At 33.6% G+C, this 27,714-nt stretch overlaps 1 protein-coding gene across 1 annotated transcript in view; it reads right to left on the minus strand.

Annotated features, from left to right (window-relative positions):
- Sycp1 (synaptonemal complex protein 1) overlaps nt 1-27,714 on the minus strand; it is an 86,703-nt gene that overhangs the window by 39,817 nt on the left and 19,172 nt on the right. Inside the window, exons 11-19 of the mRNA XM_057793884.1 lie at nt 26,945-27,053; nt 18,901-18,995; nt 18,297-18,481; nt 16,433-16,500; nt 11,279-11,340; nt 6,287-6,391; nt 4,776-4,879; nt 2,892-3,009; nt 1,593-1,663 (exon numbers count right to left, since the gene is read on the minus strand). Coding sequence (XP_057649867.1) covers nt 1,593-1,663; nt 2,892-3,009; nt 4,776-4,879; nt 6,287-6,391; nt 11,279-11,340; nt 16,433-16,500; nt 18,297-18,481; nt 18,901-18,995; nt 26,945-27,053 — 917 coding nt within the window. The remainder of the gene's footprint in view (nt 1-1,592; nt 1,664-2,891; nt 3,010-4,775; nt 4,880-6,286; nt 6,392-11,278; nt 11,341-16,432; nt 16,501-18,296; nt 18,482-18,900; nt 18,996-26,944; nt 27,054-27,714) is intronic.

Genomic DNA, 27,714 nt, shown 5'->3' on the forward strand with positions numbered 1-27,714 from the left:
CCAGCCTGGTCTATAAGAGCTAGTTCCAGGACAGGCTCCAAAACCACAGAGAAACCCTGTCTCAAAAAACCAAAAAAAAAAAAAAAACTTATATTAAAATAATTGCCACAAATTAAAAGAAAACAAGTTATAAAAATGCTATAAATAAAATGGATAAAGGATTGCTACATTGGTGCTTAAGTGTAGAAAGGAGTTGTGGGCCATTTCCCACCACCCAGCTCCCGCACGACTAGCTTTACCCAAAATAATTACACGAAAACTGTATTCTTTTAAACACTGCTTGACCCATTATCTCTAGTTTCTTACTGGTTAATTCTCACATCTTGATTAACCCATTTCTAATTATCTGTGTAGCACCACGAAGTGGTGGCTTACTAGGAAGGATCTTAACCTGCATCCATCTTGGAGAGGAGAGCTATAGTGTCTGCCTCACTTCACTTCTTCCCAGCATTCTGTTCTGTTTACTCTGCCTACCTAATTTTCTGTCCTATCAAAGGGCCAAGGCAGTTTCTTTATTAACCAATGAAAGTAACACACAGACAGATGACCCTCCTCAATCACTTTAGTCAACAGTAATAAAGCCCTTAAAAGATTAAAGAGTATAGCTATTTCTAGATAATTTTACAACAAAAATTCCGATAGGCAAGTTTTGAAAAACTCTAAAGCTTATACAAAAGGTAACTGCAAATCATAAAAAGTGGCTTAAATTTTAAATTATTGCTAAATTAGTAATGATACCAAGCAACAATTGAAACATTTGGAACCAGAGCTTTCAACATGATCTTGGTTGTATTTTACAACTTACAATTAATAAAAACTACTAGGAACCAGGAAATTACCAAGTCACTGGAATCATTAGTTCTAAGATCATATTAATAAATTAAAGACATGTGCTCCTTATTTACTTCAGTATTATCTATAATAGCAAAAACCTGGAAAAAGTAAATATCTAAAAATAAAGTTACAAATACAAATAATTATTGTGAAAAATATCAAGAAACAATGCTTAAAATATTAATGGAAAAATTTTCATTTAAGTAATATAAAATTACATTATGATTAATGCATATTCTTTTTTTTTTTTTTTTTTTTGGCTTTTCGAGACAGGGTTTCTCTGTGGTTTTGGAGCCTGTCCTGGAACTAGCTCTGTAGACCAGGCTGGTCTCGAACTCACAGAGATCCGCCTGCCTCTGCCTCCCAAGTGCTGGGATTAAAGGCATGCGCCACCACCGCCCGGCTTAATGCATATTCTTAAAACAGAGTGAACACAAATATTCTAATATTATATAATAGTTGATACTTTTGAAAATATTTAAAATTTTTTTATTCTAAATTTTCTAGATACAGTTAGCATAATTTTTAGACTTTAAAGAATTAGGTTTATGATACTTTAATCTTCATATAATTTTACTGCTTAAATACTATATATAAAATAATTTTTTAGTTACTTAAGTATAAAATTATTATAATTTCATTTTTAGACAGGATTTTAAAACCTAAACCTATACCTAATAGTCTCACTTTATACAATATTTAACAATAGAAAAGAAATTCTAAAATCCTTGAGACAAAGACAAACTCATTACTCTTGCCTTAAATGTGTTTCTTTTTCTTCCAAAATTTCTATTTGTTTCAGCATCCGTACTTCTTGCTTTTTGCTATTCTAAGAAGATAATAAATAATGTTTAATCATTTTGCTTCAACAAAAATGTAAGTGAAATTAATATTTAAAACTTTCACAAGTATGCCATATGCCAGGTTTGGGGGAGGGTTTTTTCTGGGTTGGTTTTTGTTTGGTTAGTTGGTTTTTTGTTTGTTTGTTTGTTTTTTTGTCAACTTGACACAAATTAAGAGTATCTGGGAAGAAGGAAACTCAAAAAACTGCCTGTTAACATTGACCTTTAGGGAACTCTGTGAGGCATTTTTCTTCACTGATGATTGATATGGGAGGGCTCAGCTTGATGGACTACCCCTAGGCAGGTAGTCCTAGGTTCTATTTAAAAAAAAAAAAAAAAAAAGCAGGCTGTACAAGCCCCAAGGAAAAAGCCAATAATCAGCTCTCCTCCATGGCCTCTGCTCTTAGTTTCTGCCTCAAGGTTCCTGCCTTGAGTTCCTTCCCAGACTTCACTTCATGATGGACTATGCTTGAAATATGTAAGCCTAACAAAGCTCCTTACCCCCACCCCAAGCTGCTTTTACTTCATAAAGTTTTATCACAGAAATAGAAAGCAAATTAATACAGTAAGCTATTTAATTTGTACAGTTCTGTTTTATGGACTTGTATTAATAACAACTCTAATAATATATAGCAGCTAGTAAAATAATTTTGATTTCCCAGAGTTACTTGTAGGTTTGCATCCTTTATTCATAATGTTTAACTAATCATTACCTACTAAACTCATAATTCATCTTTCAAGGACAAAATTAATGTTATTCTCTGATAGCTTCTCTTCCATAAAGGCACAAGTGAACTTGTGAACTCCAACAACACTTTATCCCAATGCCAATATATATGACATACTATTTTAGTTAAGATATTTGAACACTTACTATTTATATTAATTCATATGTTCTTGAATAAAAATAAGATGATTCAATATTACATCTTCCATAGAAATCTATGACTAAATAGAATGTTACTAAATACAAAAGTATTAAGGCTTAAAATTAGATTAATTTCATATACTGGTAGTCATATATTGGTAGACTCTATTTTCTGTTGTACATTATCACCATATCAAATAATAATATGCAGCTTTTCCTCCAAAAAATACCATCTCTAAGATAATCCAACTTTTTAAGCTAAAAGGGTATTCAAAGATCATCTATTTTAAAGTCCATCTAATTTTGAAGGTATGAAAGCAAAATCACTGATAACTTTGTCAACTCACAGTGATATCTTCTTGATTTTTCTTGAGTTCTAGGGCCATATCACTGGCTTCTTGTGCCAATTTTATGTTCTCAAGGGAAAGTTTATCACAGCTTTCAGTTAATTCAGCATTCTTAAGTCTATTTTTAAAAACATATCATACAGAAAATATGAAATATGATGATATATAAGATTTGATTCAAAATAATCTTAAGGGAAAGAAAAGGCAGGATATACAAAATACTGGCCATTAAGTCTTGAAGCAAGATTACAGTCTTATTCTACTTCTTTAAATTTATTTATTCAAATATATTTAAATTGTTTCTGTATTAACATTTCATTATGTCACACATTTCCTTGTATATTCCCTACATACATTTTTCTGATATATAAAGGACACATCATTTTCTTCACATAATTGTTTTCCTTCCAATAGTCTATTTCAAACTTCTGAAATTTTGATTAGAACAGTCCTTGAAGCATGAACTATTTGTAACTAAAATGCAATTATTTTTACAAATTTTCCATTTGAAAATTTGAAAGAGAAATTATTACTGCTATTGGCTGAAGTCAGTACCAATTTTAAATAAATGCAGTGTAGTATCTGGTACCACCAAATGATTTTGGGAGTATCTACCACTTCCTCTTATGTAATATTATTGGAAGTTCAGAAAAGAAAATAGTTTTTCCCTAAGTAATGAGAGATTAAAGAGCAAATATACTAAGGAAAACATAAATTAATACTAAAATATAGATAACCACTCAATTCTTAAGGGGATTTTTAATAAAATGAATATTACCTAGATCTCCTGAAAAAAAAAAACACACTGTTAAAAGAATATCAGAAAAAGGGAATGGGACTACAAGTAAAGGTCTAGGCTGTATGTTGGATTGGGAATTATGATGTAATCTAGGTTGGTCTCAAACTTACAACAATCCTCCTTCTTCAGCTTTCCAAGGGTTAGAATTCTATGCATGAGGCATCACACCTAACACTTTACTTACCATTTTCATCTATACCTGAGAAGCAATCAAAAAGGAAAAATAGTGTTTACCACCAACAGGCACTTGAATTTACTTCTTCCTTGGTGATAATTATTAACAAATTAAATTTCCTGAAATCACTCCATTAGATACTTTATTTAGACAATATTAGAGATAAATTTATATATTGAATTTTATCAACATGAACTTATGAAAACAATTTATCAAAATAAAAAAGAACCACAAATAATTTCCTTTATATGACAAATACCTGCCCCAAATTAATGTCGGATCCTATGTATCTAGAAATTCCACATTAATTGACTTATCCAACTCAAAATTGAAACTATTCAGGAACATGTCTGGATTGAACATACAAACTTCTTCCTTGCCATTATTTTCTGAATGTAGTAAAACAAACATTTACATAGCATTTACATTATATTCAGTACTGCAAGTAGTATAGAGAAAAGTTAAAACTTCCCCTGTAAGAGGTTATACTTAGTTTATATGCAAATATTCTGCTGACTGCATATAGGACTTGACTAGCTTCAGATTTGTGTATCTTCGGAGTTTCTGAAACCAAAACTTATAAATACGAAGAGATAACTAAATGCTGATATAAAGTGATTTAACTTTGTTATTAGTCTTTTATATAATGATACAAACTTTCTTAGCAATAAAATAAGTAAACCATTTCTTTTCTGACACAAGATCTCACGACAAAGCCCAGACCTCGAATTCATAATTTTCTTGCTTTAGTTTCCAGAGTGCTAAGAATACATTTGTGCACCACCATGCCTGGCTTTCATTTTTATCTTTAGGAATAAAACTCAATTTCAAATCCATTGCTATAAATAGGAAACTATTTTTATCATAAAGTTTAGGAATTAAACTGTACATAGATAAGTGAAAAACATACTTCTCTTCTTCCAGCTTAGTTTTTAGTTCTTCAACCTGTTTTGAATAATACTGATCACTTGTTTTAGTGACAGTTAATTCTACTTCCAAATCATGGACCTCTTTCTGCAAAATAAATATATATATTTATGACAAATGTTCTACCAGATTTTTTTCCATATAAAAGATATAATTAGGCGGGGCATGGTGACACAATCCCAGCACTTAGAGGCAGAGACCTGGTCTACGTAGTGAGTTCCAGAAAAGCCAGAGATATAAAGTAAGACACTGTCTCTAAATAAATAAATAAATAAATAAATAAATAAATAATCAAAAAGGAGATGGTTGCTCAAAGTAATTAAGTAATATATTTAGAAAAAATTTGTCAGGATATTAAAAAATATATTTTATGATAGTCTTATTCAGTGCAGGTTGGTCTTGAACTCAATCTATAAATGAAGTTGACCTTAAATTTTTGTTTGTTTGTTTTTGTTTTGAGACAGGGTTTCTCTGTATAGCCCTAGCTGTCCTGAAATTCACTTTGTGAATTTGGCCAGCCTCCAAATCAGAGAGATCCACCTGCCTCTGCCACCAGTGTGCTGGGATTAAATGTGTACGCCACTGCCCAGAGACCTTCAATTCTTGGTTCTCCTACCTCTTCTGCCAAAGTACTAGGGTTATAGATAGAAACAAATACCATGTCCAGCTAAATATTTTAAATTTAAGTATATAATATGATAATAATCATTTTAGTCTTTAAAATTAGCAATAACAAATTCAATACAAGTAAACTCTACTGTGATAGCCTAAAGCTCAGACAGAAAATTTTATTCATTTTAATCTACCAAGTAATTAATTCCATTTAAAATTTTATTAGTTTTGCTTATTGTTAATTTGTCTGTTTGTTTGTTTTTCTGAGAAGACTCTCACTATATATCCTTGGCTAGCCTGGAACTCTCTATTCATACCAGGCTAGTTAGTCTCAAACTCACAGAGATCTGCCTGCCTCTACATATGGAACACTAGGAATAAAGGAATGTGACACTACATCTAGCCTAAAATTTTATATTAGTAAGGGAAACATAGTAGTGAAGTCAGGAAGTGTCTTATAGACTAAGGTGTTCTTACTACTATAAAAAGTTCCAATTCTTTTACAGGTCTACAAATATACTTTAAATTTAAAGATAAGTTTAAATATAAGCATTATAAAAATATTGTAAGAATCCAGCATTTAATAAGAGTTAAAAATTAAATGTATCAAGAAATACTAAAGACATCAAGAAACAGAATTATCATAAACCATAACATACGTAAACTGAATTCTTAAGTATTGACCTTTTTTCTCTCACATTACAATATAAAGGTTCCCTATTTTTAAACTGTCATTAGCATGTTAAATATAACAAGAACACATACTTTTAAAAAGAAATTTGTAAAGAAATCCTTTACAAAGCAAATAGCTATGTCATAATCTACTTTATAAATCTATATTCTCTTAACAAAACATTGGAAACAAACATATCCTTAACAAACCTCTCTGGTTTGCAAAAGGAGAGTTAGTTCTTGTACTTTCCCTTGTAACTCTTCAGCAAGCTTCTCAACTTGTTTCTTTTCATCTAAAAGTTTTTGGTCTTCTACCTGTTTAAAAACAATAGGAAAAAAGCATGACTGTTAAACTATAAACATATTGAAAATTACTAAACTTCCCAATAGAAGGAACTATAGTATATTTTCTTGGTTAAAATTGCTTAGGCATAGAAAACAAAGATGGGCGTGGTGGCACATGCCTTTAATCCCAGCATTTGAGAGACAGAGGCAGGCAGATTAAGGCCAGCCTGGTCTACAAAGTGAGTTTCAGGACAGCCAGGGCTGTTACATAGAGAAACTTAATAAATTAATTAATTAACTAATTAATTAATTTGTAGGAAGAGACTGCTCATTCATGTGTTAGTTAAACAGTTCCTGTATTAAAAAAAGAGATTAATAGTCTCTCCCAGTGTTGAATCCTGTTTACTAAAATACTGACTTGCCTACCAAGATGTGTCTACAGGTACAATAGTGTGGCACAACTGTTATGGGGATAACCAACCACTTTCTGATTAAGTAAGAGGCCTGCTCCAAGGAAGGATTTCATGCCTGATAAGTAAACCTCATGAAAAACCCATGACTAAATTGGGCAGTGGTGGCACATGCCTTTAATCCCAGCATTCGGGAGGCAGAGGCAGGTGGATCTCTGTGAATTCAAGGCCAGTCTGGTCTACAAGAGCTAATTCCAGTACAGGCACCAAAGCTATAACAGAAAAACCATGTCTCAACAAACTAAAATAAAATAAATATAAAGAAAAGTCCATGACTAAGGGCTATCATTGGCCCAAGTAGGGAAGTTACTACTTTTTTGCTATCAAAATGTCTTCTGTTTATATCCATTTTGTGGAAAAACCATGGACTTAAAAATTGAATCAAAAAATAATTTCCAATTGTTCTCTGCAAGAAACATACTTAACTGGAAAAGGTAAATGTGAAAAAGCATAAATTGACATAGTAAGCAAGTAGAAACTGAAAACAAGCTGGGAGAACTATACTAGTATCTGAAAAAGCAGACATCAAGCCAAAACAAATCAGAAGAACTAAATCACTACAAATAAAGGTGACAATCCAACAAGATATAATGATTAGAAATTAGTATGCAGCAAACATTGGTGTGCCCAATTTCATAAAACAAAATATACTGCACACAAATGGACAGACAGGCCAAAATAAAGCAATAATAAGTGAAAATAACTCTCAATTCCATGAGTAAATATATTATCCAGACCAAAAAAAGAAACAGAACTTCATAATTAACTACATTATAGATCAAATGTTTGGTATGGAAAGTCCTTCTGTCTATGTGTTGCTTTTATTGGTTAATGAATAAACCTGTTTCAGCCAGTGGCTTAACAGAATAGAAGGCTAGGTGGGAAAACTAAACTAAATGCTGGGGAAAAAAGGTGAAATGAGTAAGAAGCCATGTAGCTGACACCAGGGATGGACACCTTTGCTGGAGCCTGCTGAGACTTTGCCAGTAGGCCACTACCTCATGATGATACACAGATTAGTAGAATGGGTTAATTTAAGATATAAAAACTAGCCAGAAATAAACTTCAGCTATTGGCCAAACAGTACTGTAATTAATACAGATTTCTATGGGATTATTTCGAGGTCTAAGAAGCTGGGAACGAACACGTGGTCTCCCACAACAAACTGGCACCCAACGTGGGGCTGAGTAATCCACGTAAAACCTGAAAAAGCTTGGAAAGGAATCCTAGACATAGACACACACAACACACACACACAAAATAAAACAGAGTTAAGCATGGCTTTTTGGTAGCAGCATTTTCTCAGGTAGGCTCTGTTTGCTAGAAGCAAGCGGAGGCACGATTCTTTAAAGAGAAGGCTCCTGACTCAGCAATAGCAGCAAAAACTGCATGGCTCCTTTAAGAAGGCTTCCTGGCTAATCAGCTTGAATGGCTCTGACATTTTCAGGAGGTCTGGCTACAGAACATTTAAATGGGGTCTTTGAGCAGAGTGCTACAACTTGCTTAATGGTAACACAGACTTGCTGTGACCTGACTCTGGTTCTGGAGCACAAAGAATGGCTCCCAGAGGCAGTGAACATGCCTCTGCCATGTTGAACTGGGCACAGAAACCAGGCAGGGCCTTCTTGGCCCTAGCCATGCCCACTTAGTATTTAAAAAAAAGAAAGAAAGATTGTTTCTTGTCAGAAAATAACTACAGATATAAAATAAAGAGAGATTTTTTTAAAAAAAAGACCTCTAAATGGGTCACAGTGTTGGATAAAAGTACGTAAGCTTGGGAAAGAGTATAGAGAGTTATAAAAAAGAAGTGAATTGTTTTAAAAAATAAAACAAGGTCTTTAAAGAGACAGAGTACAGACAGTCATAGAGTAAAAGGAGTAAAGAAAAACAAGCCACATAAAGATGGAAAATACAGAGTCTGGATTATTTATTATTGTTTTCTTTGAATTTTTTGACTGTGAATGGGCTAAGTACAGAGAAACATTTCACTGTACAGACTACTAAGCTAAACCAACATATATGTTTTAGAGGTATCTTGACTCCAAAATTTGGGTCTAAGGATGTGTTCCTTTGGAAAAAGGGTTCTTCTTTTGTTTTCACAGAGCATGAGAACCTGTGGAATCCTTCCAGACTAATGTGGTTTTATGGACCAAGACCCCCCAAAGGTTGCCGTGAACACCCCAAAAATGACTTCACCCAACAAAAAGCAGAAAGCAGTTTGGAAAGAACTACCCCCAAATTCTCAAATATTGTTTATAAATGTTTGTTTACATTTAAAGAGGGCTATGCTATAAAGAGGAATACTTTGCATTGGTATGGATCCTGGTCTATTGATACAAATTTAAGGTCAATTTTGTTTTACTGTATATATGTATTTCTGTTCTTGATTAAGGTATTGTGTTTGTGTAACACATTTTAAAATGTAACATAAAATTAAGAAATACAGGTTAATAGTCATCTATAATAATTAAGCTTGTAGTCATGTTAGTTAGGTTTTCTAGATATATAGAGATATATTTCAGTTAAATACTCTTCAAACCTTTCAAAGACTTAAAGAATATGGCATTTAAAATGTTTTAAAAGCTTAAGACTTTTTATGACAATGAGACACATCTGTTTCTGGCAGCACCAACCTACTTCAAGAGGATGATGGGCATTGATAAAGCTCCTTATGGAATTTGTTAGTCATTTGGGCAAGAAACTGCTCTTGCCTGAACTGTTTGATGTTATGCTGTATAAACTGGACATTCAGGACCCACAGGAAAATGACTACTGAATTTGTCTAAAGAAGATGAAACAATCCTTAAGGGTTCCTGCTTCATGAAAGAGTCTGCTAGACATTCTGCAGGACACAGAAGACTGTGACTGACAAACTGTCAATATAGAAGGAACTATCTTTGAAATTTCCTGCTTCATGGAAAAGTCTGCCAAATACTATGGGCCTGTAGGCTGAAGATGAATGCCCCAATGTTACAGGAGAACTTTGGGTGACTGTCCAGGCAGTGAGATGTCTCTGTCAATTCTAGAGTTTTGGAAGATGCTTATAATGCACTTCCTGTTTACTTAGGTAATATTTCCTTTTGCAGTCTTTGATGCAGTTGAAAAATATAGTTTTCCTTAGCTATAATAAAAGATAAAGTAGATATAAATATTGTAACTGTAATTCTTGCTTGATACCTGTTTTGTTATATATAATTTTTATGTTAAAGTTAAAACCTCCCTTTTTATTTAAACAGAAAAGGGAAAATGGTATGGGAAGTCCTTCTGTCTATGTGTTGCTTTTATTGGTTAATGAATATTTATTCAGCCAGTGGCTTAGCAGAATAGAGATAGGCCAGAAAACTAAAATGAATGTTGGGAGAAAGAAGGCAGAGTGAGTGAGAAGCCACATAGCTGCCACTGGGGACAGACGCCTTCTTCACTGAAGCCCCCTGAGACTTTGCCAGTAGGCCCACAACCTCATGGTGATACACAAATTAATAGAAATGGGTTAATTTAAGATATAAAAATTAGCCAGAAATTTGTTTAAGCTATTGGTCAAACAGTATTGCAATTAATACAGATTTCTGTGTGATTATTTCAGGAGGCTGGAAAATGCACAAGCAGCCTCCCCTAACAACTGTTAATATATATTTACAGAATATTCCACCCAATGGCTATTAAATATACATTCTTCTAAGCAGTCTACAAACTCTTATCTAAACAGATCATTTTATAAATCCAACATTATCCTATTACCAAGACGTGAAAAGGAAACAACAAAAAGATACTATAGACCAATATATTTAATAAGTTCAAAACTTCACTAAAATACTGGCAAATCAAATTCATACAATATTAAGAAGATCATTCACCATGATCAACTTGGTTTCATCCCAGGAATGCAAGAATGGTTTAATATATGCAAATCAATAAAAGTAATATAGCACATAAAAAGAATCAAGGATAAAAATCACATGATCATTTCAATAGACACAGAAAAGGCCTTTAATAAAATTAAACATCCATTCATGACAACATCTCTGAATAAATTAGGTATAGAAAAATAATACCTTAGTGTAGTAAACCTATATTTAACAAACCCATAGCCAGTATCAACTGAAAAAAGAAAAACTGAAAACAATTTCAGTAAGATCTAAGATAAGACATGTGTGTGTCCACTGTTCACTAGGTCTTTATAGCACAGGATAATATGTATATTTGCTCTTATTTTAAGTATGATAGCAACATGTTTAAATAATACAAACATTCTGGTCATGATCGTTAATAAAAACCTATAAAAATAGATACAGATAAGATTGAAGCTTTATTCAAAAACAAATACAAAATTTTTATATTTTAGCAGAAAATTTGGTATGAAATATTTAGTTTTAAAATCTAGGCCAGCAATTTCAAAATTACTTTTAAAGTAATTGCTGAATATTAATAAGAAAGAATATATACCTACCAATACTATTTTCAATTCTTCCAGTTCCATTTCTTTGTCATTTTTAGATTTAGTCATCTCATCTAAAATAAACAAAATAAAATGTGTTAATCACTGAATTAGAAGGTAGGAAAGAGAAGAAATAAAAATAATGCCATTTGAGCAGTTTTCTGTTTTTTTTTTTTTTTTTTTTTTTTTTTGGTTTTTCGAGACAGGGTTTCTCTGTGGTTTTGGAGCCTGTCCTGGCACTAGCTCTTGTAGACCAGGCTGGTATCGAACTCACAGAGATCCGCCTGCCTCTGCCTCCCAAGTGCTGGGATTAAAGGCGTGCGCCACCACCGCCCGGCTAATAATGCCATTTGAAAAGAAGATTCAATCCATATATGGCAACATTATTGGGCCAAGAACCAATGAATAGACTGAATATAGGACCTAGAAACTACTATGCTGCTAAATAAACACACACTCCTAAGAAAAGAGATAGGTTAATGAAAGTTACAGGGAGTCTAAACCAACTATGCAAAAGTAATAATGGATAAATACTAACAGTCATCTTTCTAGGTTAATTTATAGACAAATGAATCCAACATTCATGAAGTAAAAAGCAATGTATCTACATAAAATAACTTGGATTGGTGCCAGTGTGTACCTTTACTTTCAACTCATTACTACTTGAATCTGTTTGGCTTCTCTTCAAATTTAAAAGAACTGTTCTTCTCTCAAGCTAGTTCTGACCACTGTTCTTTGAACTTCAACATATCCACTTGTTCTGTGACTTTATCTGCTCCAAAACATACCAAGTCTAAGCAGAGAAATCCTTATTTTCTCCTATCCCACAAGCACCCCATATGAATATAAAAACAAAGACATCTGATTAACCTCTCTATTGTCTCAAGCTACTGATTATTCATGTTATTTTTCAAATTCCTGCTTGCTAACTACATATTTCTTTGACTCCATGTAAAACTAGTTACTTTGTTCATGATGTTAATAAAATTATGATCTTGAAAACCAACAATAAGCACTTTGTGATGCCATTCTCAGTCTTATTCATTGTGTGGCTGGGTCATATTTGATACTATGAAACACTCTCTACTGTTTTTCCCCCTTCAATTACCAAGACCTTGAATTATTCATATTTCCTCTTTAATTCCTACTCCTATTGTGTTGCTTTTACATCCTTGCTACCAGAAAAATATTGCTTTATAATGCTTGCCTCTACTTCTGCGAATACAATATTAATTTTAAAACAACCTTTCAGCATAACCTACCTACTTTTTTTCTTTAATTTTCTTTCTTTCTTTTTTTTTTTTTTTTTTTTTGGAGACAGGGTTTCTCTGTGTCTATGGAGCCAAGCCAGTCCTGGAACTTGCTCTGTAGACCATACCCATGCTGGCCTCGAACTCACAGACATCTGGTGCCTCTGCCTCCCGAGTGCTGGGATTAAAGGCGTGCGCCACCACTGCCCAGGTGAAATCATATTCCTTTTAAATGATCTGTACTGGTCCTTTTGCTATAAGCAAGGATTTTAGAGTACTATATCCCATAGTGGACTTAAGTAGAAGACTAAAGGGGAAAGAAACTTTTTACATTTTTAACTTCCTACAGTCTCCTAGTAATTTCCAGCTGTCACAAAAACTGTTTCTGACATATTATTTTTGTTCATTGTTGAAGAGTTTTAATTGTTGGAAATATAATAGAACTACTGAATGTTTCTCAGTTTTCTCTTTGTTTAGAAAATAAATACTTGCAATAGCTTCCCACAGATCAATAAAACATGAAATGTCAATATAGACGCTAAAGGAGAAACTTGTCACATGCAAAGCTTATTTAACACAAAATTTTCATTTTACATAAGATATATCTTATTTTTTAATTTGAGGACTAGTTTAAGGCAATGATCCGAACATGACTCTACTATCTTACCTCAATTCCATATAATTAGAAAAAAGAGACAAGAAGAAATTAAAAAATTATATATATAATGAATTATATATAACAATTTTATATATATATATATATATATATATATATTACCAAAAAAAGATGAACTAAAGAAAGAAGAAAATGCAGACTATTTGCAAAGATTTATGGCTTTGAAGACTATATTATTAACCCAAAAATATAATAATGTGGGGTCCTTAAGTAATTTTTAATTTTCACTTCCATACATAGATTTTCAACAATCTATCATCCTCTACAACTATCCAAAACCTCTCTATATTTTAAATTTTATTCTTAACATCTAACTCTTCAGTAATGCCTTTCCTAACTCTGTTGCTTCCTTTTGGTATCAACATTAACATTCAAGCCGGGCGGTGGTGGCGCACGCCTTTAATCCCAGCACTTGGGAGGCAGAGGCAGGCGGATCTCTGTGAGTTCGAGACCAGCCTGGTCTACAAGAGCTAGTTCCAGGAAAGGCTCCAAAACCACAGAGAAACCCTGTCTCGAAAAAAACCAAAAAAAAAAAAAAAAAAAAAAATTAAAAAAAAAAAAAAAAAAAAAAAAAACTCTGTGAGTTCGAGACCAGCCTGGTCTACAAGAGCTAGTTCCAGGACAGGCTCCAAAACCACAGAGAAACCCTGTCTCGAAAAACCAAAAAAAAAAAAACAAAAAAAAAAAACAAAAACAAAAAAAAAAAAAAACATTAACATTCAATAAGAAATCTGGGCATTTACCTCAAATATATAGATATGTAAAAATATAAATATGTGTTTATATTTTATATAAAACTGTAATATAAGTATGTATTATATTGTTCACCATAAATATAACAAAAATGGTTCTTATATTTTCACTTCTTACTCTACCATAATTTTGCTCACCCTTCATTCTGGATATTATTACCCTAATGGTTATGTGTTTAACCTTCCTCTCAATATTTCTCAAGAACATGGTTTTTTACTTTCAATTCCCACAAAACACAAAGTGCTGTTTCACAATTCTCAAATTCCTTATCCAAACTTCTCATAATATTACTCTGGTATGAGAAATATTGAAATTATAATGTAATAGTCACTTACTGGTAAATTGGATCACTATAAATAAGCATTAAAGATACTTTAAGTACTAAAATTATTCCTTAATCTACAACATTCAACAATTCTAAGGCAAGTAGGTAAGTATAATGATTTAAAAATAATTTCATGTTCTGAAGGAATCTTTGAACTAGATAAAAAAAATTGTCTTTAATCTTTATATTTGGGTTTTGATTGGTTGGTTGGTTGGTTGGTTGGTTGGTTGGTTGGTTGGTTGGTTGGTTGGTTGGTCTTTTTTGACAGGGTCTCTCTACATAGCTCCTGCTGTCCTGGAACTTACAATGTATATCAGGCTGCTTCTGAACTTACAGAGGTTCACCTGCCCCTGCCTCTCAAGTGCTGGGGATTTAAAGATATGTGCCACCATCGAACAATTATGCTATGAAGCAAAATTATGAATAAAATTATTTGGACATTACAATGTTGGAATAATCAAGCATTAATCTACAGTGGAAAATTAAGCATTGCAAAAGGAAAAGCATAAATATGGTTAAAAATTTCAACCAAACCCGATAGGATAGGATAGATATTTTTGTCAGTGGTGTAAACACTGAAAAGGTACTCATGCTCTAGTAAACACACTGTCACACCTACACTCCTATGAACACTATAGTGAAACTATGTCTCTCTCTCTCTCTCTCTCTCTCTCTCTCTCTCTCTCTCTCTCTCACACACACACACACACACACACACACACACACCATGAAAGTAGAAACAAGTCTAGTTGGGAAGAATAAAAAGATTATCAATGGGGCTGGAGAGATGGCTCAGAGTTTAACAAAATGTCCTGAGTTCAATTCCCAGCAACCACATGGTGGCTCACAACCATCTGTAAAGGGGTCTGGTGCCCTCTTCTGGCCTTCAGGCATACACACAAACAGAATATTGTATACACAATAAATAAATAAATATTTTTAAAAAAGATTATCAAGTACAGGAAGGACACAAGCAAAGGTAAATACAATCAAAACTTACAACGTATGAAAATATCATGTATAATTAATACATGCTTTAAAAAATACTGTTTAGAAAGGGACTCAACCAAAGAAATGAACTACTTATGAAATGTCAACTATTTCAAATTACTAGTCAATATTACTTGTAATTATTTTAATTGTAGAAGTAATTCAACTAATAATACAAACATTCAAACTAATAGTAAGCTTTATAGAAAATTATAAAAATAATCTAGACAAATACTTATCAATTCAGGAACATTAATCTATTAAAAATACTTTTTAATTGTAATTGAAAAAACTTGGGGTTTTTTTTCCTTTTAACTGTCTACACTTGCAGAGAGGCTAAAAACTATGAAACATAGACTTATAACTACATAAATTCACAAAATTATAGAATTGCTTTGTCAGTGTAAGTTGTTGAATATTAATGACACTATATAATAATATAGAATTATTGTTTTCCTAAAAATATTTCATAATCAAATACTACTAAGAAATTAAGTCTACAAAATCCAGACATGAGCCAGGTGTGATTATATAGACTTGTAATCCCAGCATTGGAGAGGCAGAGGCAGGAAGACTGCTGCAAGTTCAAGACTAGCCGGTCTACATAGAGAATGCTAGACCAGTTGGAGCTACATAGCAAGACTGTCAAGAAACAAACAAATAAATAAACAAATCCAGGCAGTGGTACATTCCTGTAACCCTAGTATTCATGAGGCTGGGGCAAAAGGATCAAGAATGCAATAAGAGTTTGAACTATGAAGTATGATCCTGCCTCAAAAGCTGTTTCTTCAATTGAAATGTAAGACATTTCCCTAAGGAGTATTCAGGCCTTTGAATCCTAAAGTAAGGAGAATACAAATATCTCAGGTTTCTAGACATAGATAAACTATACAAATTAAAGTTTTCTTAAAATTTAAATATCCTACATTCAATTATAATTTCCCCTAATTATAATTTTCCCCTAATTTTTATATTTATTTTTATTTTATATGCAGGAATATTTTGTCTTACAATTATGAACATCATACGAGGCAAGCATATCTAGGTCCTCTGCAAGAGCAGTTAAGTGCTTTCAGCTGCTTGTTAACAGCTTAACAAATTTAACAAAAAAAACCCAATTTTTTATAATTAGTTATTAATGTTATCAAAGTACACTACTGTCTAAATCTTACCTAGTTCACTTGATTTCTTCTGAAGCTCCATGATATGTAGTTTCAGCTGATCTTCATTTTTTTCCAATCTTATGAGATATATTATTTTAAAGATCAAATTATTATTTAGTCAGAACTCATCTAATAACAAAACTGGCACAATGCAACAACTGATACATCTAACATAGATTTATTCAGTTATTGGACATTATTGAGTATTAATTAATCTGCATAAAACAACTTAAAATAAAAATTATAATAAATACTTAATTGTATAATAAGTGTATCTATCTAAAACCTTAAGGCTGATAATTTGTATCTTAACTGTAGATTGGTAGTGGCACATGTCTTTAATCCCAGCACTTGGGAGGCAGAGACAAGTGGATCTCTGTGAGTTCAAGGCCAGCTTGGTCTAGAGTTCCAGGCCAGCCAAGACTACACAGAGAAAATCAGTCTCAAAAAACAAAAACAAAATTTTTAAAAGTTATCTTAACTATTGATGATAATCAAACTTATGCATTAGTGGATATGTAATTATATTAAATGCATATTTACTATAATAAATTCTTCCTTTAAAAATACAAATAAAAGAACATGTATTGTTTTATTGGTTTCTCTGATCTTCTGTTTCTCTAACCACAAAACTAAGGTAACTGCTAGGTCAGTGAGATGACTCAACAGATACGTGGGCTTTCTACCAAGCCTAACAAACAACCTACATTCAATGCCTAGGAGAGCGCCTACCCCTACATGTTGTCCTCTGATCTCCACACACAGGATATACACACATACACACACACACACACACACACACACACACATATACATATATGTATACATACATACACAAATAAATAAATGTAGTAAATTAGGGGCTGGAAAGATAGTTCAATGTTTTAAGAGCACTGACTGCTCTGTCAGAGACCCAGAGTTTGATTCTCTGTACCCTCATATGGGTTTAGAACTGTTTATAACATACATGTAGGCAAATCAACCCACATACATACAATTTTTTTAAAAATTAATGTAGTAAATAAAGAAATTTACTAAAGTAATTGGAAAAAATAAGTCTATAGCAATTCACAATTTTACTATTTGAAAATTGCCTTAAAGGTTAATCAGAAATATATAACAGAACAGTTTTAAAAAGCTACATTTTCTCTTCACTATGTACAGTAGCAAAGAAAATTTAAGTAGACCTAAGATATAAATTGGTAGAGAAATTCATCCCTCTGCTGTGCCAAGTCTAAGCATTGTGCTAACAGGACAAAAATAATCACCTAGGCTCAACATACTTTTATAAAAAAAATTGCATAAAATGAAGAAGAGTTGCTAATATCCTAATTTTAAATAAAAATCTATTTAGTGTTAAAAGCAAATGAGCAATTTATATCATATGAAATAATATTTGCTCTATCCAAAGATAGTTGCTAAATTTGTAAGTAAGGTTTCAGCCCTCAGTAAAAAGAAAATTTTCAACCTGGACATTATTTCTATGAGGCTAATCTACGTGCAGGGTTTCTCAACCTGTGAGTCACAACCAATTTGAAAACCCTCTAACTCCTAAATAATTATTATTACAATTCATAACAGTAGCAAAATTATAGTTATGAAGTAGCAACAAAAATAAATTTATGGTTGAGGTCACCAGAACATGCCAAACTGTATTAAAGGATCACAGCATTAGTAAGGTTGAGAACCACTGATCCACAGTATTAGTAAATATGTCCTATCATTGTACCAACACTTAGGGACTTATCTATACTTGACCCCACTGCAAAGCATGCATGGGAACTATTCCACAAAATGCCTGACTTTAAATGGTACTTAATATTAAATCACTTTTATGTCTTTACTTATTTGTTTAAAATAAGAAATATTTCACCTTTGCCGTTCTGTTCTCAATAATTCCTCCAAGTTGCATATAGTAGCTTTAAGTTCAGTAACCACAAATGAGTGATCAGTTTTAGCTTTATTAAATTCTTCCATTTGAGCTTCTTTTTCTTCAGTGAACTGATAAATTGTTTTTGTTGCTATCTGCAAATCTTCTTCTAAAGCCTTCTGAGTGTTCTAAGTGAAATAAAGCACAAAACAGAAAGAATAATGCAAAGGCCTAAAAAGGCTTTAAGTTATCTGCTTCTATAAATTGGTTTGCCTTCTTGCCCTCCTTTTAAACGTCCCTCCTTGGACTAACCCACCCACTATCATATTTTACTCACCATTATCAATAGTTCTGATCCCTCCACAGAGTTTTCCCAGACAGGTTAGCCCACACTCTCCATTCTTAGAAGTGTTGTGACAATTTATTAGCCTGAGTCATTCTATTGATACTTAGGTATTTTTAACTAATGCCTTTTATTAGAAGCATTTATAAGGTAGGATTGTGTCTTTTCTATTTGAATTTCTGAGTGGTTATACATTTTAGTCATATCCAATAAAAATTTGTAAAATGATTGTGTGACATACACTAGTTAGTTTTTAAATCATACCATACTTCTTTGCAATGACATTTTAATATCTTCGAGTTCTGATGCTAAATGACTCTTCTTTTCATTTAATTCTTTTAAGTTTTCATCTTGTAATTCTAAAAGATAAATTATAGATAGGCATTATTTGACAGAAAATGGTTTTCAAGGAAACTAATTGCTATAGCAATTATTCCTTTTCCTCTACTAGAAAATAGTACAAAATAAGAACAATTAAATATACACACTAAATTTAAGATTATTTTCCTCAAAACCTCAAAAATGAACATTTTTAACCTTTTTCAGTATCCACATTTACAATTATAATAGAATAAAAAAACATATAACCCAGTTTTAACAGGAAGATTAATAGACTATTATTTTTGTTTGTACACTACTGCCAAGGAGTCAAGTGGCTTATACAGATCATGTCCTATTTCATTTGTTATTACAAAATGTTTTCGAGTCAGGTATAATGAATGCAAGTCTATAATACCAGGTACTTGGGAAGCTGAGGCAGAAGGATTAGAAGTTGGAAGAAAACCTAGGCAATCTGGCAAGCTCATATCTAAAAATATTTTTAATTAAAATAACTGAGTAACTCAGTTAACCCATGATCCTTCTCAAAAAAAAAGTTTGAAAATAAAAAACATTTTATCTATTGTGGAGGATACTAAAGCCCTATGAGTTCACAAATATAACAACTAAAAGGGAGCATGCAAAAACCCAAGCTCAGGTAGTCTTCAAAGATATAGTTTGAAGTCTTCAAGGTTTTGAAGGAAGATTTTTTTTCTTATTATAACACAAGATACGGTTGACAAGGTCCTTTTGGGGTCCAGCCCTAAGGTCCTCTCAGGGTTCAGAAGGGAAACAGTAGCCATAGAAGAACTCGGGATATCTAAGAGCCAAAGAATCTCTCACTCTGTACTTTTTAAAATCAGTTTCTTTATTGTTCTATCATAATTATAATTCTCCTGCCCATTCTCCTGTCCTATTTCTAATTCCTCCTGGCTTCTCCTTCTAGCTTCTTCTCCCCTATTCTAAAAACTCTTCTCATTACAGAAACCTTAAAGCAATAAAAATTTTAGAGAAGTTACCTCTCATTGGTCAAAAGCACATTCCTAGGGTAAGCAATTAAGAGCTGAGCCATTGCCATGGCAACACAAGGATCCAAGGTTACAGGAGTGAGACCATGTTAAGAGAATGGAGTAAGGGTGTCCAGTGGGATAAGCTTTGAGAAATAGGTCTTTGGTTAACAGACTTGGCAAGCAAAACATCGTTATATTTTTCTTAGGGTGTGATGTAGGTGGGTCTTTTATTAATCTGTTGCTTTCATTGGTTAATTAATAAAGAAACTGCCTAGGCCCATTTGATAGGTCAACCCTTAGGTAGGTGGAGTAAACAGAATAGAATGCTGGGAGAAAGAAGCTGAGTCAGGGAGTCACCATGATTCTCCCACTCCAGACAGATGCAGGTTAAGATCTTTCTGGTAAGCCAGCTCATGGTACTACACAGAATATTAGAAATGGGTTAGATCAATATGTAAGAGCTAGCCAATAAGAGGCTGGAACTAATGGGCCAGGCAGTGATTAAAAGAATACAGTTTCCGTGTAATTATTTTGGGGCATAATCCATGTGGGCGGCCGGGTGCCGGGGACGCAGCCCTGCCGCTCCCACTTCAACAAGGGTGCTTTGTGTCCAACCTTGGTTGGACATCTGCAGCTCTGACCTTGTGCACAGCTGTAAAGTTTTAAACGTATGATCTATTTACAAAAAGCCTTTAGTCTAGATTGAATTTGCCTGATTGAAAGTGAGCTAATTGTGTGCAGTTGGTCTAAGCAAAAGAATAAGGCAGACTTTTAAGTGTTCACAGTCCCTGTGGGACAAAGAGATCCAGTTATGAAGCATGTTCCAATATATAGAACAGCATAAAATAACAGAACGTGTAAACTCAGACACCCAAGACCAGTCAGAAACAAGCATGTGGCCACACACATTTTCATCCATACACAGAAAATAGAACTTTTAAACAAAGTTTAAAAGGCAAACAGAACTTTTCCAGGGGAAACCATGTCAGATGACCAGTTTAAAAACCCTGAAATACGAGTTTACAGTATAAAGTAGCATGTAAGAAACCATTAGAACAAAAGGCATTTCCTGGATGTGGTGGAGGCGGTGGTGCCATGCTTGTTTCTGACTGGTCTTGGGTGTCTGAGTTTACAAGTTCTGTGTGTCTTGATAACAACTAGCTGCCTGGGCTCAGAATTTGCCTCTGGACATTGCTGAATCTGATGTGATGACAGAGAAAGTTATTTTATGCTGTTCTATGTTATTATAAAGAAAAAATGTTAAGAAATCGGGTATGGTTAAAATTTGTAACAAAAGTTAACTTAGAACTAGTAACTCCAAACTACAATTGATCCAAGAACTGTGAAGGAAAAAATGAACTGAAGAACAAGAATATGATGGATGACTAATGACTATAGCATTATAATCATTATAGATAAAACTTTACTACCAGATTATTTAAAAATAGATACTATGGTATTCCAAATTGTCATAATCATAAGTCTGCCTTTAGGCATGCATCAAAACTAAATGTATACTATTCTATTCTAAGCCAAAACTACTCTTAAATTCTCTGAGACTCTCAGAAGATGCAAATAAATTTCTTATGAAAAATATACTTAAAGCTGGATGGTGGTGGTGCACGCCTTTAATCCCAGCACTCGGGAGGCAGAGGCAGGCGGATCTCCGTGAGTTTGAGGCCAGCCTGGTCTACAAGAGCTAGTTCCAGGACAGGCACCAAAAACTACAAAGAAACCCTGTCTCGAATATATATATATATATATATATATATATATATATATATATATAAAATATACTTCAAATTAAGTCAGATGTGGTAACAAACACGTCTAATCTCCAAAAGCAAAGACAAGACTGCCACAAAGTCAAAGCCAGTCTGTTCTATATAGTAAGTTCCAAGACAGCCATGGCTACATGGCAAGACTGTATCACAAAACAAAATTAGGTAGGTAGGTAGATTGATAGGTAAGTACATCTTTTCTTTTAAAACTTCTACAAATGAGGGGCTAAAGAGATGGGTCAACAGTTAAGCATCCACTCACTGGATGTTGTTCATCCAGGGGACCTGAGTTCAATTCCCAGCATTCACATAGTGGCTCACAACCATCCATAACTCCAGTTCCAGGTGATCCAATATCCTCTTCTGACCTCCACCAGTACCAGGTACACACATGATACACAGATGTATACAAAACACTTATACACATAAAATAAAATATATTAATTTTTCTTAAATTCTAAAATGAAGGTACATGACCTAATAATAATAAGAGAAGTCAGGCATGTTATATACCTGTAATCCCAGATTTTGTGAGCTTCAACAGAAAGATATAGAACTTAAGGCCGGCCTGTGATGTTATCTATTATAAACTCAGTTATATTGTCTATTCAACTCCTGATAAAGTAATAAGAATTTACCAAGGCAAAAATGAAGAAAAAATGGGAATCTAAAAAGGGAGTTAATCAAAAAGTCTATTTTTAACCTGAGAACATTTGTAGATCCTGACAAAGTAAAACTCCAATACGAAAATGAGGACAAAAATATGAAACATCAAAACTATAAAAGGTAGAAAGAATAAAAGAAGTAAACTTTTGTACAATAATTTGGTAACTGAAAATGGAGGGATATCATAATAGAGAAACAAAACACAAGAGACTTAGTGACAATCAGCAAGAAAACAGATATCAAGAAACTACAAAGAGTCTCAAGACATGGAGTAAAAGAGTCCTTAAAGAAAAGCACATAGGAATAACAAAAGAACATATATGATATAAAAATGAAAAGGGGAGGGCCGGGCGATGGTGGCGCACGCCTTTAATCCCAGCACTCAGGAGGCAGAGGCAGGCGGATCTCTGTGAGTTCGAGGCCAGCCTGGTCTAGAAGAGCTAGTTCCAGGACAGGAACCAAAAAGCTACAGAGAAACCCTGTATCGAAAAAAAAAATTTTTTTTGAAGCTTTCACCTATTTTATTTAGGTTTCATTTCCCTCCCCCCCCAAATTCCAACCAGAAGCTAAATTCAAATGGAAACCAGTAAGCACTAGTTTTACTCCAACGGAGTAGGATCATTCCGATTTATTCCAATAAAAGTATGCAACCCTTAAGCAAAGCTTTTCTTCATTTAAAAGAAAAAAAAATAAAAATAAAAATCTTCAAAAAAAAATGAAAAGGGGAAAACTCAGATAGAAGAGTATAGTTGAGCCGGGCGATGGTGGCGCACGCCTTTAATCCCAGCACTCAGGAGGCAGAGGCAGGCGGATCTCTGTGAGTCCGAGACCAGCCTGGTCTACAAGAGCTAGTTCCAGGACAGGCTCCAAAGCTACAGAGAAACCCTGTCTCAAAAAGATAAAAAAAAAAAAAAAAAAAAAAAAAAGAGTATAGTTGATAATAGGACAGGGAAAAGAGAAGAAAGGTAGGAGAGGGGATCAACCAAAGCCTAAAAGGTATAGGAATGCCATAAAGAAAACTGCTACTTTGCATGCTAATAAAAATTATTCATTTTATATCATATACAAAAAAAAAACAGAAAAATATGCCAGACCTGGTGGTACAAGCCTGTAATCCACGCACTTGGGAGATGGAAGTAGTAGGATTAGGAGTTGAAGGTCAGTTTTCACTACACAGCAAGTTTAAGCCAGAATGCAATACACAAGACCTTCTCAAAATGAGGGGAGAGGAACTGGAGAGAAGGAAGGGAGGAAGGGAAAGAGGAAAGCAGATGCCAAAAGATGGTGGTGAGGATGTGGGGAAAGAAACAATTCATACATTGCTGATAGGAAAGTAAACTAATGCTACCACTATGGAGGTTCCTTACATGTTAAAAACAGAACTACTGTATGACCCAGTGACACAACTACTAGGTATACTCAAAGGACTCTAAGACACATACATATTTACTTCCACACAATTCATAATTGCTAAGAAATAGAACTAGCCTAGATGTTCAACAGGCAAATCCATTTGGGGGGGGGGGTTGTTTTTATTTTTTATTTTTTTCTTTATAATAGAATTGTATTTTTTTAATTAATTTATTTATTTATTAAAGATTTCTGCCTCCTCCCCACCACCGCCTCCCATTTCCCTCCCCATCCTCCAATCAAGTCCCCCTCCCTCGTCAGCCCGAAGAACAATCAGGGTTCCCTGCCCTGTAAGAAGTCCAAGGACCACCCACCTCCATCCCGGTCTAGTAAGGTGAGCATCCAAACTGCCTAGGCTCCCAAAAAATATAGTACATATGCACAATAAAATGTTTTTCAGCCATAAAGAAAAATAAAATCATATTCTCAGGAAAATGGAACTGGAAATCCGTCATTTAATCCATGTTAAGTGAAATAACTCTATTGTGAAATATTAATTGAAGATGTGTTGCATTCATTTATGCTGTGGAATATTTGTTTAATGATGCAAAGGCATTTTGCATTCATGTTGCATTTGTTTAACTCTGTAAAGCATGTTACTTTGCCTATCTGAAACACCTGATTGTTCTAATAAAGAGCTGAATGACCCATGGCTAGGTAGGAGAGATGGAGCTGGCAGGCCGAGAGATAGAAAAAAGCAGAAACAAAAAAGAGCAAGAAAAGGAGGAGAGGATGAAGCAAGGGGTCAGCCACCCAGCAACATAGCAAGACATGGAATAAGAAGGAAAGAAAATATATACAAAGTAGAAAAGGATAAAAAAATAAAATAAAAAAACCAAAGGCAAAAGGTAGATGAAATAACTTAAAATCTGGCTGGCAACAAGCCAAGCTAAGGCAGGGCATTCATATGAAAGAATAAGTCTCCACGTATTTATCTGGGAGCTGTGTGGTGGGCCCCCAAAAATTAAAGAGTAAAAAGTAACCAACAACCTAAGAGTCAGACTCAGAAAGACAAATTTATAAGCTTTGTATCATATATGGAATCTAGATAAGTGTTTATGTGTGTGAGAGAGATAGAAAGAGAGAAATATGGGTCATTCAGAGAGAACAAAAGATCTTGGAGGGAAAGAGGAAATGTAATGGGATTTTTATTACATAAAAGCAAAAAACTATTTGATACAGAGTAAAGAAATAAGCAAGAAAGGGGAAGGAAAGATAGAGAACGGCAATGAAGATGCAAAATGAATAAAGTATAATGAAATAAAGATACTTAAATACTAAAATGAAACCTACCATTCAGTAACTTAAAATAAAAAGTGAGTTACAAGATAGATCAAAAGATATTAAGCAAAATGAGGACTATTAAAGCAAATCTATTTTTAATATAAATGAGTATGGTAGAGGTAGAATTTTTTGTTGTTGTTGTTTGGGTTTGGTTTTTTTTTTTTTTTGGTTTTTTTTTTTTTTTTGGTTTTTCGAGACAGGGTTTCTCTGTGGTTTTGGAGCCTGTCCTGGAACTAGCTCTTGTAGACCAGGCTGGTCTCGAACTCACAGAGATCTGCCTGCCTCTGCCTCCCGAGTGCTGGGATTAAAGGTGTGCGCCACCACCGTCCGGCAAGGTAGAATTTTTAGATGACCAAAGTTTTTTGTTTTGTTTTGTGTTGGGGTTTTTTGCTAAACATTATTTTTATTAAGGAAAGGAAACCAGACCAATGCAAATAAGGCTCAAGATGGTGGTCTATGCCTATAAAAGACCTCAGTTCACACAGAACTAAGGGAACAGGATCACAAGTTCAAGGCTCAGCCTAAGCTGACATAGCAAAGCAATAGTCAAACTTGGCTACACAGAAATATCTTTCCTATAATAAACATAATGGAACAACTTAATATCTAAAGACATTACTGCTAAGAATCTTTAAGATGTAAATAATAAAGGGAATTAATTTATAAATTCCAGAAACTATAAAACTGTCTCGGTACCTTAAAATATCATATTCTAACATTCAAAAATCAAAGATTTTGTGCTGGAAAATGAATGCTTGTCTTCTGGAAAGCAAAAACTGCTCTTAACCACTGAGTCATCTCTCCAGCCCTGAAAACTGACTTCTTTAAAAAACCAAATGTCTTACTTTTCAATTGTCATGATAGAACACCATGGCTAAGGCAACTTATAAAAGAAAGTATTTAATTTGAGGCCTACTGTTGTCCATTACCAACATGAAGGGAAGCATGGCATCAGGCAGGCATGTCTCTGAGCAATAGTTACGAGTACTTTACTGACTGGGTCATCTTCCCAGCTCACTGTGGTGGCTTAAATGAGAATGACGACCATAAATCATATATTTGAATACTTGGTTCCCAATACTTGTTCCACAAGCACCAGGCACAAAGACAAAAGAGCAAATTGGGAATGCCGCAGCTTTTGAAACCTCAAAGTCTACCCCAAGTGGCACACCTCCTCCAACAAGGCCATACACCCCAATCTTTCCCAAACAGTTCCACCAAATGGGAAACAAGTATTCAAACATAGGACCTTTTGGGGGTCATTCTCATTGAGTCATGACAGGGACTTGAGAAGATGACTCAATCAGAAAAGTATTTGCTGTGCAAACATGAAAATTTGAGCTTGATCCCCCAGAACACACATAACAAAGCTGGGTGAGATGGCATATGCCGGTAACCTTAGTGTTGGGGAGGCAGAAATAGGAGAATCCCTAGGGTTTGCTGGCCATTCTATCCAGTGAAATCAGCAAGCTCCAGTTTAAGTCAAAGATCCTATCTCAAAATCTGTCTCAATCAGAGGATCCACTCTTTCCAATGAATTGCAATGAAGATCTTTACTAAGAGTAAAGATGGATTTAGAAGAATTTAACCAACAAATTTAAAATGGGAGGCACAGTTTTTGAGTAGAAGAAACAGTCAAAAGTACAGGATGAAAAAGAATATAAGAAGTATTAGCTGGGGATCCCCAAGTGATTCAATTATGCCCTCCTTCAAATGTTCCAAACCAAGCTGAAGATTACAGCACTAGAAAAATACCATTAAAAAAATTGTGAAAAATCCAAAAATTTAGAACAAAAGAATTTACTAAACACACTTCTATATTTTTATATAAATTCTTACTTGTTTTTTCCTCTAATTGATTAACTTTGTCTCTGGATTCTTCTAGCAGAAATGTTAACTCTTTCAGTTTATTTTCTTTCTCAGTACTCTGGATCAACAGTAGTGATACCTAAAATAAATTTTTAAAAAACATTGCAGATGTAAAAAGTTAAAATTATCACCTTAACATTTATTATCACATATAATTATTTTACATAATTATTTTATATGCCATTTTTATATAGCTATACATGTCATTTAATACATGCCTAAAATAAATATTTATTGAATGAATGAGTAAACTTGTACAAAATACTCAATATTAAACCACTCATTTCAAACTTTTAGAGAAAGTTACATAATGAAATACAATTCATTCACTCAATAAATATTACTGAATACCAGAAATTGTAAGTATTAAGTACATAGAAATGAGAAACCTCACCTTTAAAAATCTCAGTACACAAACAACTACACCTGGACATTATCAGTAACAGAACAAAAATGTTTTCAAAATTAGAAAAGAATCTATCTCTTATTAGTATTAAGGTTTTTTGTTTTGTCTTTTAGACAGAGTTATCACTACCTGACCTTTAAAGTACTGAAACTCTATAGCCTTTAACTCATAGAGATCCACTTCTCTCTGCCTCGCACATGCTGAGACTAAAGGCATGTGCCACCAAGCCTGGCAAAGAAAGGAACATCTAAATCAGTCAGGCTTTAAATGAGTTTTGATATATAGAAATTAATCAGGCAAGACAGGAATGGTAACACACACATTTAATCCCAGC

Source organism: Chionomys nivalis, chromosome 18 (genome assembly GCF_950005125.1).
Source record: "Chionomys nivalis chromosome 18, mChiNiv1.1, whole genome shotgun sequence".
Taxonomy (NCBI): domain Eukaryota; kingdom Metazoa; phylum Chordata; class Mammalia; order Rodentia; family Cricetidae; genus Chionomys; species Chionomys nivalis.